A 14,228-nucleotide genomic window follows, 5' to 3' on the forward strand; every position below is an offset into this window, starting at 1 on the left:
CCCACACAACTCCCCAACTCCCATACTTTTCCAGATTTTGTTTTTCAATTCCCAATTTAAGATTTGAAATGATTTTCCCAGCCCTGGCTCGGACTCACGACTTACCTGTACGCCTTCGTCATGAGCAGTCAGTGGTGTTTAGTGGTGAGACAAATGAGAGGGTGGTGGTCGGGTGGGTGGGTGGGGTTTAGTTTAGTGAATGAGTCAGCGATCCCTCACCTGTGACAGAGGGGGAGGAGGCGGAGGTGCTGGTGGCGGTCGGGGAGTGTCCCTCCACAGAGTACAGACAGTCTGCCGCGGCTTCGCTCTTCACCACCACCTCCGGTCCAGACAGAGCCACCGGACTACACAGACCGAGCTCCTCCTCCTGAGCCTGCTGCCGGCGCAGGGCAACCTGGGGAGAGGAGAGGAGGAGAAGAGAGAGGGGAGGAGAGGAGAGGGGAGGAGAGGAGAGGAGAGGAGAGGAGAGGAGAGGAGAGGAGGCAGAGGAGAGGAGAGGAGAAGGAAGTAGAGGAGGGGAGGGGAGGAGAGGGAAGGAGAGGAGAGGAGAGGAGAGGAGAGGAGAAAGAAGGAGAGAAGAGGGAAGGAGAGGAGAGGGGAGGGGAGGAGAGGAGAGGAGAGGAGAGGAGAGGAGAGGAGAGGAGAAGGAAGTAGAGGAGGGGAGGGGAGGAGAGGGAAGGAGAGGAGAGGAGAGGAGAGGAGAGGAGAAAGAAGGAGAGAAGAGAGGGAAGGAGAGGAGAGGGGAAGAGAGAGGCGGGGAGGAGAGGAGAGGAGAGGAGGAGAAGAGAGGTGGGGAGGAGAGGAGAATGAAGCAGAGGAGAGGAGAGAAGGAAGGAGAGAAGGAGAGGAGAGGAGAGAGGAGAGGAGGAGAAGAGAGAGGGGAGGAGAGAGGCGGGAAGAGAGGAGGGGGAGGAGAGGAGAGGAGAGGAGGAAAGAGGAGAGGAGATGAGCAGACAAGAGGAGATTAGGGGAGCAGAGGAGAATGAAGCAGAGGAGAGGAGAGGAGAGATGAAAAGCAGACAGGAGAGGGTGAGATTAGGAGAGGAGAGAAGGAAGGAGAGAGAAGAGAGGAGAGGAGGCAGAGGAGAGGAGAGGAGAGGAGGAAGGAGTAGAGGAGGGGAGGAGAGGAGAGGGAAGGAGAGGAGAGGAGAGGAGAGGAGAAAGAAGGAGAGAAGAGAGGGAAGGAGAGGGAGGAGAGGAGCAGAGGAGAGCAGCAGAGGAGAGGAGAGAAGGAAGGAGAGGAGATGGGAGGAAGGAGAGGAGAGAGGGGAGGAGAGGAGAGGAGAGGAGATTAGGGGAGGAGAGGAGAAGGAAGCAGAGGAGAGGAGAGGAGAGATGAAAAGCAGACAGGGGAGGAGATTAGGAGAGGAGAGAAGGAAGGAGAGAAGGAGAGGAGAGGAGAGGACAGGAGAAGGAAGGAGCGAAGAGAGAAGGAAGTAGAGGAGGGGAGGAGAGGAGAGGGGAGGAGGAGGAAGAAAGAAGGAGAGAAGAGAGGGAAGGAGAAAGAAGGAGAGGAGAGGAGGAGAAGACAGAGGGGAGGAGAGGAGGGCAGAGGAGAGGAGAGGAGAGGAGAGGAGAGGCGAGGAAAGCGGAGAGAAGGAAAGAGAGGAGAGGAGAGGCGCAGACACGAGAGGAGATTAGGGGAGGAGAGGAGAGGAGGGGAGAGATGAAAAGCAGACAGGAGAGGAGATTAGGGGAGGAGAGAAGGAAGGAGAGAAGGAGAGGAGAGGAGAAGGAAACAGAGGAGAGGGAAGGAGAGAAGGAAGGAGCAAACAGAGAAGGAGGTAGAGGAGGAGAGGAGAGGGAAGGATGAGAAGAGAAGGAAGGAGAGAAGAGGGAAGGAGAGGAGGAGAAGAGAGAGGGGAGGAGAGGGGGGAAGAGGAGAGGAGAAGGAAGGAAGGAACAGAGAAGGAAGTAGAGGAGGAGAGGAGAGGGAAGGAGACAAGAGGAGAGGAGAAGGACGGAGAGACGAGAGGGAAGGAGATGAGAGGAGAGGAGAGAGGAGAAGTAAAGAGAGGGAAGGAGAGAAGGAAAGAGAGGGGAAGGCTTCAGACTAGGCCTAATATCTGGCTGTTATTACAAAAAAACTGCTATACAGGCTACAAAAGAATACTAATTTTATATCAGTAATTAGTAAATGACAACATCATCTTCTTCTTCATTAGTGCTATTACTATTATATGAGAAGACAATCTAAATATACACTAAAGCTTATGGATGAGTTACTCGTCTTGGTTGCTTTAGGTATTGACTTCATTGACTTCGTTTTTTTTTTTTTTTGAGTGACATACAGTTGCACTAACAAGAAAGGGTCATTTGACTTATAGATTGCTTTTTTTTTATCTGTAATATTCTGTAATGTGTTTTGTCCAATGTCCTGTAATGTGCCTGTCTATCAAGTTATCAAAGGTCTGAGAGCGAGACTAGGTGAAGTTCTACTTTGTCGTTAGCATTTCTGAATGTGTAATGTTTTTTTTTTTAATGCAGCCTACAGACATTCAACAAGTAGCACTGAATCCATGTTATATCCACATCTCGTTTAGGTCTGTGGCTAACCTACCACATAGAAGGTAAAAATAAAACACATATTACTAGTGAGCTCTGACAGGTGACAATTACATACTAGTCTAGTATTCTGCTGTCTTCCTAAATAAATTCACTGAAAATGTGTGGCTGCTAAATCACTAATGCATCAATGAGCCCGCTGCACAAAAAAGTAAAAATTTTGAAAAATGTTGCTGGATATTTGACTAGAGTTAATGCTATGCTACAATGTAACTAGCCACTAGAGAAAAACAATTAATTTCTATTTATAAACAGTTTACTGTAGCTAGCAACAAGTGTAACAAGAAACTGATAACACAGACCTGAAAACACACATTATCAGCTTATAAACTAAGCTAGCTGTGTTATAGAACAAGCTAGCTAGCTAGTAAACATTTCTCCCCTTGGGCCTCTTCGGCTCCTCTGGCACGCGCGGTCAACAAATGAAAAATAACAAAAACAATACATAAATCCCTCTAATTGGAATTTAAAAATCAGGCAAACATGCATGATTAAAATTTGAAAACAAAATCCACAACTTGTATGTTTACACAGTAGCCCCACAGAAGCAGAAAGTAATCTAATCTCACTCCTGAGTGTGATGATAAACAGCCTCAATTCAAATTGGCTAAACTAAGCTAGCGAGTAAAAAAAAAAAAAACGGTTAACGGTTACCTGGGCCGCCATTACCCTCTGCCTCTCGGATATCAGTTTACACTTGGGACACTGGCAGTCTCTCCAGTTGCAGAACCGCTTGTGTCCCTTCAGAGGAGACACGTAGCCGTGGTTCCTGCAGCGGGAACACTTGGGCATCCTGGTGGGTTTCTGGCCGGGGGCCGGGGACACAGGCCCGGTACAGCCCAGCACCTGCTTGCCCTGCTTCTCGTTGCTCATTGCTGCCTGTACTAAACCTGACTGGAACTTGACTTGCACTTGACCTACCGGCTCCAGGTCTGATGACTCTGAGCTTGGCAAAGGATTGGCAAATTTGAACCCCGCTGATACCCGCCAGAAAGTTACAATGTTAACGTTGCTGTCCCTTCCCGCCCTGCAGGCACTTTTTCTGGCCAACCATGCCCAAGACATCCAGTGGGATGAAACAAGCTGGGAGCGGGGGTGTGAAACTGGCAGCACACTTATCCATGGCACAGTTGTTGTTTTTTTAACTGTTAAACTGTTATTAAGATATATATACATATATATATATAGGCTATTCTGAGGCTACGACATCATTTCCATTAACGCAAGAGCACAAAACACATACCATTTCCCCGTTTTGGTTAGTTTGTACGATCATTTTCATTATTCTGTGGCCATAATTTCATTATTCATGCTAGCAAATTAATTAACATGTTTCCACATACGTTTTTTTTTAAGCGCGTCCTCAATTTCCCTCCAGGCTGTTTTCACTGACGTCACTCACTTGCAATAACTAGATTAATTCACTTGATTGGATTGATTTAATCTATTTGAATTTGCCTACCCTAATATTTTGTACAGTAGCATAGGCCTATAGATGTTTAGTTAAATGAGGATTTTGATAAGGTACAATGGATAGATTTGTTGATAAAAATTTAACTTCAGGTGAGTTATCAAGGCATTAGGCTACCTACTGACAACCCTGCAATGCAATGTGTTTTTATTAGTAAGAAACAACTGAGAGCTAATACACTCTTAAAATGCATGTTATTTTTAACACACTGTGACTTCTTTGGGACATTGCACATTTATGTAACCTTTCAACACAACATACAGGCCTTTGTTAGTAGTGACATTAGGCAACATTTTAACACAACTGCTGTTTTTAAGATACTTTATGTCGAAAAGTAACACACATGCGTGCTATCCCAAACAGCTGTGTTAAAAGTGACAGGTGACAAATCCTTTTTAAGAGTGTGGGCTTCAGACTGGAGGGACACTATCGGGCTCCGAACGGGCTTGGTGTCATTGGCTCTAGCCTATATTAACTTATCACGTGCGCACGTTTTGTATCAATTTGTGTTGTGTTTCTTCTGTTACACTAACAGCAATAAAATGGGGCTTCCTTAATCAATAGGTTGCCAGTCAAATGTCAGAGGAAATATTGGTAGATAAAGCAGACTATACTCTGTTCTACTATTCTACCTCATAAATAACTAATATGCTGACACCACCTGATCCCACTTCTTCACCACTTGTGCTAATATTTCCTTCTTAGGGTGTTCATTGGATCCCATATATAGGAGAGTCCCATGGGTGATCACTGGGTCCCAAAGGGGTGTTCAGTCCGGATCCATATAGAGATCCGATTCACTCTCATAGGATTCCCATGGGAGTTTTCCATAAGTAATTCATAATTGGCAATAATACATTTTCAATCGAGGAAGTTAAATTTAACTATAGCCTATAGTTCCAAACAAAAACCCTCTTTGCACCATAAGATAAAACGAGTTTTTTTTTTTTTTTTTTATCTCTATGCTTCACACACCGTGTGTGGGTGCGCGAGCTGAGATGTTACAATCAAATGAGATGTTAAATGAATAGCCTATCTTTTTAATTTGCATGGATGAGTGAAGTGCAGCTGAATTACCCTCAACGCCCTGACAAAAATCACTATAATATTCCTTTACATGGATACAGTGTGTCTATCAATAGAGAGTTTATAGTGGTCTTATTATACTTTATGGGATTTATTTTGTCTCCTATGGTATTACTGTAATATTCCTTTGGTATTGTTGTAGTTTTGCTGTGATATTTGGGTGGCATCCTTCTAAAATGAACTACAACTACAGCTCTTTTTCATGAGGGAATTACTGATATATGACCTGGTGAATGAATACTCTTTTTTTATTTTTTTTATTTACTTGGCTTGAACGCGCTGAAACTGAATTAACCAGAACACTGACCGGTCAGTCGGGTGGATTTACAGGCTGAAGAGGATGAAGTGAGCTGAGACACACACACAGGCAGCCAATTAAAAGCCCAGGCAGAGGGAGGAGAGGAGAAGTTACCAGTTCAAAACACGGCCGTGGATCAGCCGGGTGAGACCAATAACTGACACGCATCATTGGCCGGGCTGCGGCTGTGAGAGCTACAACACCGACTTTAATTACCTCTATTACTCTAGTAGCATATTGTGATAATGATAGATTATAAAGCCGTAATGAAGTCGCACAGTGATTTAACCTTTCTATTAGCGTGACTCCTTTCCCAGCCACAGTAACAGGCTGCAAAAGCTGAAGGTGACGTCATTCATTCACAATATGGAAACGCTTAAGTGACGCTTTTCAATGTAAAATTTGCAGGAATTGTCTCGTGAATGCAGTGTTTTATATCATGAATACCGCATTCACTGGGAAAGGTATTTCACTGCAGCAGCTTTTGTAAAATAGCAGATTACAGCAGCAGAGGGAGCCAGTGAGATGGAAACCATCAAGTTGTGGAGTAGTGGTTCTCAACCTGGGTGTCGGGCAATATGACTTTGGAGGGTTTCGAGATCATTTATGGGATAAGAAAGAAACATGTTTCTACTATACACATTTTTCATCATGTCTATTTCATCATGTCTTTTCTCTTTTTTTGTGAAATACTGATAATTAAATGAAAAAACTTGGAGGAAAATCATTCTTTGGTTGAACTGTTCAGCTGGTGTAGAGGGCAGGAGGTCATGGTTCAAACCACAAATAACATTTTAGGTTTAAGGAAAATACCATTGAATTTCAGCGTTGAAATACACTGTTTTTACCATAAAAATATCTCTGTATTCATGAACAGCAGTGGTGGAACTCAAATCTTTTACTTAAGTAAAAGCAGCAATACCACAGTGGAAATACTCCAGTAAAAATAAAAGTCCTGCATTCAAAAATGGTACATAAGTAAAAATATAGAAGTATTAGCAGTAAAATGTATTTAAGTATCAAAAGTAAAAGTCCTCATTATTTCAGAGAGTTAAATTATTGAAGCATTAACCTGTAAGAAGTATTTTAATGTTGTCGGTCTAACTGCTCCATATACTGTTGGGGAGTTTAAACTCTAACAATGCAACATATTTTATGAGCTTATCGTATGTTTTGCGTGTAAAACCTTATTCTGCAAAGTAACTAGTAACTCCAACCGGCAGATAAATGTAGTGGAGGAAAAAGTACAAGATTTCCCTCTGAAATGTAGTGGAGGAAAAGTAGAAAGTCTCACAGAATGGAAATACTCAAGTAAAGTGCCAGTACCTCAAAATTGTACAGTACTCAACTGTAATTAGTTACTTTCCACCTCTGATGAACATTCACTGTTGTCTCCCAAAGCCAGACATAAGAGTTTCCCTGTAATATGCAGCAGCAGAGAGATGATGGAGAGGATTTTTGGGTGATCAACAGCAGTGATTTATTGTTTGTTGTGCTTATATCATGAAGACAAGACACTCCAGTCCATATATTCTTTAATTGACGTTTATTGTTATATGGCAAAGTCTCAGGCACTTCAATTCTCAATTTAAGATGAAAGTCAGTACCTTATTGAATACTAGTGGAGGACAGAAACAGCTTATATTACACTTCGGAGACAGAAAGAAACTGGACACAGGACAAAAAAAAAAAAAAAGATAACTAGATTCTAACGATCACAGTATATACAATGAAATACATATATCTGCATTAAAAACTATACCTCGATAAATATATAACTTCATGGATCGTTAAGTAGTAATAGGAAATATTCAAAATACTGTGATTTTTCTTTTTAAATAGATACAAAGGATTTGTATAAAAGTAGAATTTCTCCAGTCTAGGTCACATCTATTCATTGATGCGTTCATCCACATGGGTTTGTATTGTACTGTATGCTGGGATGGTGAGGCGAGCGATAAATATATACAGGGAACATTTACTCTAAAAAAAAAAAAAACAGGGGTGGATGTGAATATTATTACCCATCGTCCTCCTGTGATACTCAAAACGCTCGTAAAATGAATGATGACGATGTGTTGGTGCTCTTGAATGATCAACATTGAGCTTAAGGAATTTTGTAGTCAAATTTTAACAAAAAAATAAAAAAAAATAAAAATGGCATTGGTAGTTGAATCTAGCTCCATGGCAGCCTGGTGGTTCGTTGTTTATTCCCCGTGTTTCAGCTAGAAGCCGATGGGACTTCAGGCACCAGCTGGTTACATTCATTATCAAAGGGCACTTTGGGCTCGTCATGGAGGCAAGTGTGCATGTAAAAAATATTTCCAGAGATCTCATTGGTTGGTTGGTTGGTTGGTTGGTTGGTTGGTTGGGACCAGATCCCTCATCCAGCTGTGGGTAAGGCATCGTTCAGCGTGAACCAATAGCAGCGCAGGGTTTGTGGGCAGAGGCGGGACCTCTAATCAAACATGCTCCTCCGGGTGGGACTAGGCGACGTCTTTCTGCCGAGTCGAGGAGTCCCCTACGATACAGAGAGGAACACACACAGACAAAGAGTAAATATAACAATAAACATGTAAAAAAAAATAAAAATAAATTAAGAATAAAGAGTAGTGTAAATGTAGAGTGTTGAGGAACGCACCGGTGACTGGGCTTTGGAGAAGTTCACATGTGCATAAAGCAACACCGCAATGTCCTTGTGTCCTGCTTCCAGAGCGATGGACAGGGCATTACTCTCATCCTGAAAAGGAAAGAAGGTAGTAAGGGAGGGAGGAAGGAAGAAGGGAGGCATTACGGAAGGGAAGAACGATTGAAAAGAAAGAAAAAGGAAGACGGAGAAAGAGAAACAGAAAGAAAAAAAGTGAGCGTAAAAGTGTCAGAAAGAGAGAAGGAATAGCAATCAGTTAGCCCTCTTACAAGCAGACAGTCAACATAAAAAACATATTTTTAAAGATGCAACATGGATGTTGGATATTCAGTCCAATCAAATGAGATATTAAACAAAAATAAAAAAAAATAAAAAAAACGCTATTGTCTTTGAACAGGAAGAGCGATTTCTAGGCCTGCCCCAACTATTCAAGTTTGTGCATATTCGTTTATTAGGCTGACATTCAAACCAAGGGCTGGGCGATATGGGTGAAGTCAATATCATAATAATCATAAGGATTTTTTTTTTCCAATAACGATATTCTGTACATCATGATATGGCTCACGTGCGTAAAATCACATGTTAAATAATCAAATTAATGTTCATCCCATTGAACTGAATGGTAAAGTTAGGTGTGATTGAAATTGAGATGAAATTTTCAAATAATATTCTTACCATTTGTCTGAGTTTCTAAATAAAATTTGCTTGTCATCATCAGTTTAGACAGCAGAATTGTGTGTCATTATATCCCAAAATCACCATATCATCACCATATGATTCCACTAAAAGACGATAATATTGGATTATCGCCCAGCCCTATTTGACCCTAAATTTAGGATATGAATGTAGGGCTGCAACTAACGATTATTTTCACTGTCGATTAATCTGTCGATTATTTTCTCGATTAATCGATTAGTTGTTTGGTCTATAAAATGTCAGAAAATGGTGAAAAATGTGGATCAGTGTTTCCCAAAGCCCAAGATGACGTCCTCAAATGTCTTGTTTTGTCCACAACCCAAAGATATTCAGTTTACTGTCATAGAGGAGTAAAGAAACCAGAAAATATTCACATTTAAGAAGCTGGAATCAGAGAATTTTGACTTATTTTTCTTAATAAATGACTCAAACCGATGAATCGATTATCAAAATAGTTGGCGATTAATTTAATAGTTGACAACTAATCGATTAATCGTTACAGCTCTATATGAATGTTAACCTATTCCTACTGTACCCCAACACACCCCAGACCCCCCCCCCCCCCCCCCCCCCCCGCCCCACCACCCGGGTGACTCACGCTGTCGCTGAGCGTGGCGTCGCAGCCCGGCTGGCCCAGCAGCAGCTTGACGATCTCCACGTGTCCGTGCTCGCTGGCGCACATGAGCGCCGTGGAGCCCTCGTCGTCCTGGATGTTGACGTCGGCCCCCTGAGCCAGCAGGGCCCGAACCATGTCCATCCTGCCGTGACTGACCGCCAGCATCAGCCCCGTCTGACCCGCCTGGAACACAGACGGCTGTATGGTTAAAGTCTGTGTGATGTGTGAGTGTGTGTGTGTGTGAGTGTGTGTGTGTGTGTGTGTTCTTGTACTTGTAGTTTTAGACCTTCAAAGTGAGGACTTTTTTTGCAAAGTGAGGACATTTTGGCTGGTCCTGACTCCTTCAAGTGCCTAATTTGGGGTTAAAATTTAAGATTAAGTTAGGTTAAAATAAGGTTTAAGGTTAGTTTAGGGTTGGGACTTGGGTTTAGGGTTAATATTAAAATTAGGATTTGGTTTGGGTAAAGGTTAGGCATGTAAATCAGACTCTGTTCTTGCTTTTTATAGGTTGTTTCCTCACTGCTCCTTGTCCTCTCCTTTTAACTCATGGTTTTTATTGTCTTTTATAATGTATTTAACTGTTTTGTTTTGTTTTACTGTCTTTTATAATGCTTAATTGCTCTGTTACTACTCCTTATTTGCTGCTGTCTTGGCCAGGTCTCCCTCGCAAAAGAGATTCTGAATTTCAAGTGGCCTTCCTGGTTAAATAAAGGTTAAATAAGATAGAATGTAGTAGTGAGGGTGAAGGCTGGGGTTAGGGGGGTTTGAATGTAGTCAATGGAAGGACCTCACAAGTGCAGTAATACAAATGTGTGTGTGTGTGAGTGTGTGTGTGGTTTATAAGTGTTAGTGACACAGAAATAAAGTGGCAAGCAGTGAGGGCTTAATTGCTATAGCTTGCCCTACAGGATCTGTCACCTCTTGACTGACAGCTGCCTGCAAAGCTCCACACCCTCTCCAACACACAGAATAATTACAATCATAAAACCTTATAAAGACAGCAAAACAGACAGATCTTTATGTTTGACTTCCCCTCAAAGCTCCACACAGATCCCAGTCCTGCCTGTTCTTCATTTAATCCATTATTCATATAACATAGCTTGTGTTAAAGCTGCACTAGTCAGATTTTTATGTAAAAATACACACATCTTATCAGTCTAAATCACATTTGGAGGGCCTGCAGCAGAGAAAAGAGTCCCATCCCAACTTATTAATCCTGTTTGCCCAAATGAATTTCTGGTGTCAGTTATGGTCACTGGCAGGAAAACTTCTCTATCCACAGGAAGTGACGAATCAAAACTTAAGAGTAAAACTGTCTGCTAAACAGCAGCAAGTCAACGCTCCGTCCAGAGAAAGCTGGACTCAGCGATGATGACCACTTCCACCGGCCACTAAGAAGAGGAAATTTAGGTCTGAGCAGTTTAGTGTTGTCATGTTAACACAATTTCTGGGTAATGAAGTACTTCAAACTTTTAAAAAATTCAAACAGTTAGCTCGTGCTGCCACTTGGGGGCAGCAAAGTGCAAAGTATTTAAACCTTTTACACAGGCGTTTATAGGACAAGAAAGCCTCTAAAAACCTCTAAAAAATTTTTTCCTAATAAAACCTAACTGTGCCTGTACTTCACATTAATCTACAAAACATGAAAAAAGAGCCAGTCCCTTGAGTTGCTATCACTCCCTTTATTTGCCTGCTCATTGAAAGCTACAGTGAGTGTGTGGAGGGTGTTGGTGCCCTGCTACCGCCCTCTGACCCCTGACCCCTGACTCCTGACCCCCCCCCCCCCACTGACCTGGCTGGCTCGGGCGTTGACGTCTCCCTTGCTGAAGAGCTCCTCCACGACGCGCATGTCCTTGGGCGCCTCCACGGCCGCCAGCGCTGCTAGCATGATGGGTGTGTAGCCCGCCTTGTTCTGCTGGTTCACGTTACACACATCTGGAACACACACACACACACACACACACACACACACATCATGTTAAGCACTTTACAGTACCGCGAGGGCGTCCGTTTTCAGTATGGGTGGTCTCGCTGGGGATCAAACCCCTGTCATGCTCTGCAGCCGCCTGTAATCTTTGATGCGTTGCCGGTGATTGACTTGTCACTCCGCAGCCTGTCGTCCACGTCAGTCAACAACACAATAATGTACAAGGACTTCTGCCTTTTTTGTGACGCCTCAGTCAATCACTTCTCCTCCCTCACAAAACAACAGAGGCCTGCGATAGGGCGCCATTGTCTGAACCCTAAAGGACGCATCCTTCTAGACTTTTTACAAGCCGTCTATTCAAACCTGGAGCCTCGCAAGGAGACAAGAGGAGACGAACCCAGATACATCAGATGGGAATGAAGGGAGTGTGGGTGGGGGGGGGGGGGGGGGACAGGGAGGGCAGGGGAGGGGAAGGTAAGGAACTGGGACAATGGCTACAATGGGAAAAGGGGGTGGAAATGGGAGTCGTGGGCTGTCACACAGCACAGGGACACAAAAGGCGAGGGAGACAAAAGGCCTTTGGTGCAGCGAGTGGCCGGGACCTCATCACAGTCTATTGAGCCTTCAGAGAGAGAGGGAGGGAGGGAGGGAGGGAGGGAGGGAGGGAGAGAGAGAGAGGGAGGGAGGGAGGGAGGGGGAGAGAGAGAGAGAGAGAGAGAGAGAGAGAGAGAGAGAGAGAGAGAGAGAGAGAGAGCTGTGGATCAGTGAGGAGCAGCAAAAGACACAGTGGGAGGAGGAGAGATGAGAGGAGAGGAGGATGGGAGGAGAGAGGAGAGGAGAGGAGGATGGGAAGAAGTTGGAGGAGGAGGCATGATGGAGCAAGAGAGCAGAGAGAGACAGAGAGAGAGAGAGTGAGGGAGCTGTGGATCAGTGAGGAGCAGCAAAAGACACAGTGGGAGGAGAGGAGAGGAGGATGGGAAGAAGTTGGAGGAGGAGGCATGGTGGAGCAAGAGAGCAGAGAGAGAGAGAGAGAGAGAAAGAGAGAAAGAGAGAGAGACAAAAAGAGAGGGAGCTGTGGATCAGTGAGGAGCAGCAAAAGACAGTGGGAGGAGAGGAGAGGAGAGGAAGATGTGAAGAAGTTGGAGGAGGAGGCATGATGGCGCAAGAGAGCAGAGAGAGAGAGAAAGAGAGAGAGAGAGGGAGCTGTGGATCAGTGAGGAGCAGCAAAAGACACAGTGAGGAGAGGAGAGGAGAGGAGAGGAGAGGAGAGGAGGGGGATGGGAAGAAGTTGGAGGAGGAGGCATGATGGAGCAATGGGAGGAGGAGGTAGAGGAAGAGGAGGAGGAAGAGGAGGAGGAAGAGGAGAGGAAGGTGATGGAGCGTTGAAAAAGGAGAGGAGGTGAGTCGTGGAGAGTGGAGAGACGATGGGGTAGAAGAGCTGATGCTGTTGTAATGAGATAGCTGGCTAGAGCAAAGGAAAACTTAAGCTGCATTTTAAGCAAAACAAAGCTATTCTTAGTCTCAGAAGTTTGGATAACACACTGAAGTCTTAGAAGCACTGGTTGACAAGAATTCCTCTCAACTTGTTACCCAAACAGGAAATAAAATTCTGTAAAAACCTGGCACCTGTGCCAAGGTCCTTCAACTGTGTATTGAAGGGAACAAGTGAAAATTCAGCTATACTTTGTGAACAAGTATGGAAGAATACTTTTCATTGTAAAGCTGCATTTTGGCTATTGTATATACATACTTTGCCTTCATAAATGTGTTAGTTTTATCAGAAAGTTTACTAATGTTTTGGTCCAGGTTTCCAGAAGCAGCCCGCTCCTCTCACCTGCATCCAGCAGCTTCTTGACCACGTGGAAGTTGGAGTGCGAGACGCTGTAGTGCAGCGCCGTGTTGCCGTTGCCGTCGGCCATGTTGACGATGTGGCGGAGCACGGCCGGCGAGACGGCGCCGAAGGCCCCCAGGTAGTCCTCCACCATGGCCGCCATCGCCGCCTTCTGGCTGGACACACGGAACCACTCGTGCTGCACCGTGTTCAGGCACGCCCTCTGTGGAGACGGGAGGGGGAGGAGTTTCAGGGAACAGTTTCAGTGTGCAATTATTTAGGGATGCAGATGAGGGAATCAGGCCAGGAGTCATAAGTGGGTGAATGAACAAACAGACGTTTACATCTGTAAATTCATATTCTGAACCAAAAACTGAATGCATGCCTGATTTAAGGGTGGGTGAGCTTAACCAAAAGTTTCATCAATACTGACAGCTGACTTCCAATAATAAATACATCAGCCTAACATCAGGCCGTTGCCTGCAGCTAATAGCATAATGCAAGCTTCTTGAAAGGAGTGGATATGTAATCCTATTCATAGGATTACATATCGGAGTAAGCAAATTTAAGTATTTTACTTTAAGGTAAGTTCAACACTAGAACATGTTAAGCAGAATGTATGAATATAAAGTGTAATAAATAAAAAAATATATTGAGTTGGCTTGCAATAAAAATGTCAATATATCAGTATTAACCAGTCACCACAAGGGAATACAACCACAGCCAACTGTTAGTTGGACAGATGGGTATGATGATGATTTCCTGTAGCCAAAAATACATTGAAAAGCCCACTGGAATCTAAAAACTGTTAAATTCCATAGTCTCTTCCACCCAGGCCTAGAAAGGTACAGAGACCATATAGAGAAACTCAAAAACCTCTCACCAGATCTTTGCTGCTCACAGCCTTTGGGTCGCTGAGGTGAGTCTTGAGAACGTTGCATGCAGCCAGCATCTTCTCACTTAGCTCATACCTTTAAGGAGATGGAAGACAGGCATGGACAGGTACATATTGTAATTTTAATATGTTCTTTTTTTAAATGTACAGACAAAAGGCTTCATTCCCAGCTGCTGTATCCAATGTTACCTGATTC

General features: G+C 43.9%; 2 protein-coding genes across 3 annotated transcripts in view; both read right to left on the bottom strand.

Moving 5' to 3' along the window:
• Window positions 1-187: 187 nt before the first annotated feature.
• Window positions 188-8,487, bottom strand: LOC139651281 (doublesex- and mab-3-related transcription factor 1-like). Its single transcript, XM_071528146.1, has 3 exons — window positions 8,449-8,487; window positions 3,220-3,459; window positions 188-394 (listed from the first exon to the last, which is right to left on the bottom strand). Exons 2-3 carry the CDS (start codon window positions 3,436-3,438, stop codon window positions 188-190), a joined length of 426 nt encoding a protein of 141 aa, XP_071384247.1. The 5' UTR covers window positions 3,439-3,459; window positions 8,449-8,487.
• The window catches only part of kank1a (KN motif and ankyrin repeat domains 1a), a 31,642-nt gene continuing 24,381 nt past the window's right edge, over window positions 6,968-14,228 (bottom strand). For both annotated transcript variants that reach the window (XM_071528145.1, XM_071528144.1), the window contains exons 7-12: window positions 14,021-14,108; window positions 13,141-13,360; window positions 11,172-11,314; window positions 9,362-9,562; window positions 8,062-8,160; window positions 6,968-7,941 (exon numbers count right to left, since the gene is read on the bottom strand). In XM_071528145.1, coding sequence (XP_071384246.1) covers window positions 7,879-7,941; window positions 8,062-8,160; window positions 9,362-9,562; window positions 11,172-11,314; window positions 13,141-13,360; window positions 14,021-14,108 — 814 coding nt within the window. In that variant the 3' untranslated portion in view covers window positions 6,968-7,878. The remainder of the gene's footprint in view (window positions 7,942-8,061; window positions 8,161-9,361; window positions 9,563-11,171; window positions 11,315-13,140; window positions 13,361-14,020; window positions 14,109-14,228) is intronic.

This window comes from Centroberyx affinis, unplaced genomic scaffold (assembly GCF_046629955.1).
Source record: "Centroberyx affinis isolate AG114_WGS23_722 - 3 ecotype Tasmania unplaced genomic scaffold, CSIRO-AGI_Caff_v1 ptg001623l_1, whole genome shotgun sequence".
Lineage (NCBI taxonomy): Eukaryota > Metazoa > Chordata > Actinopteri > Beryciformes > Berycidae > Centroberyx > Centroberyx affinis.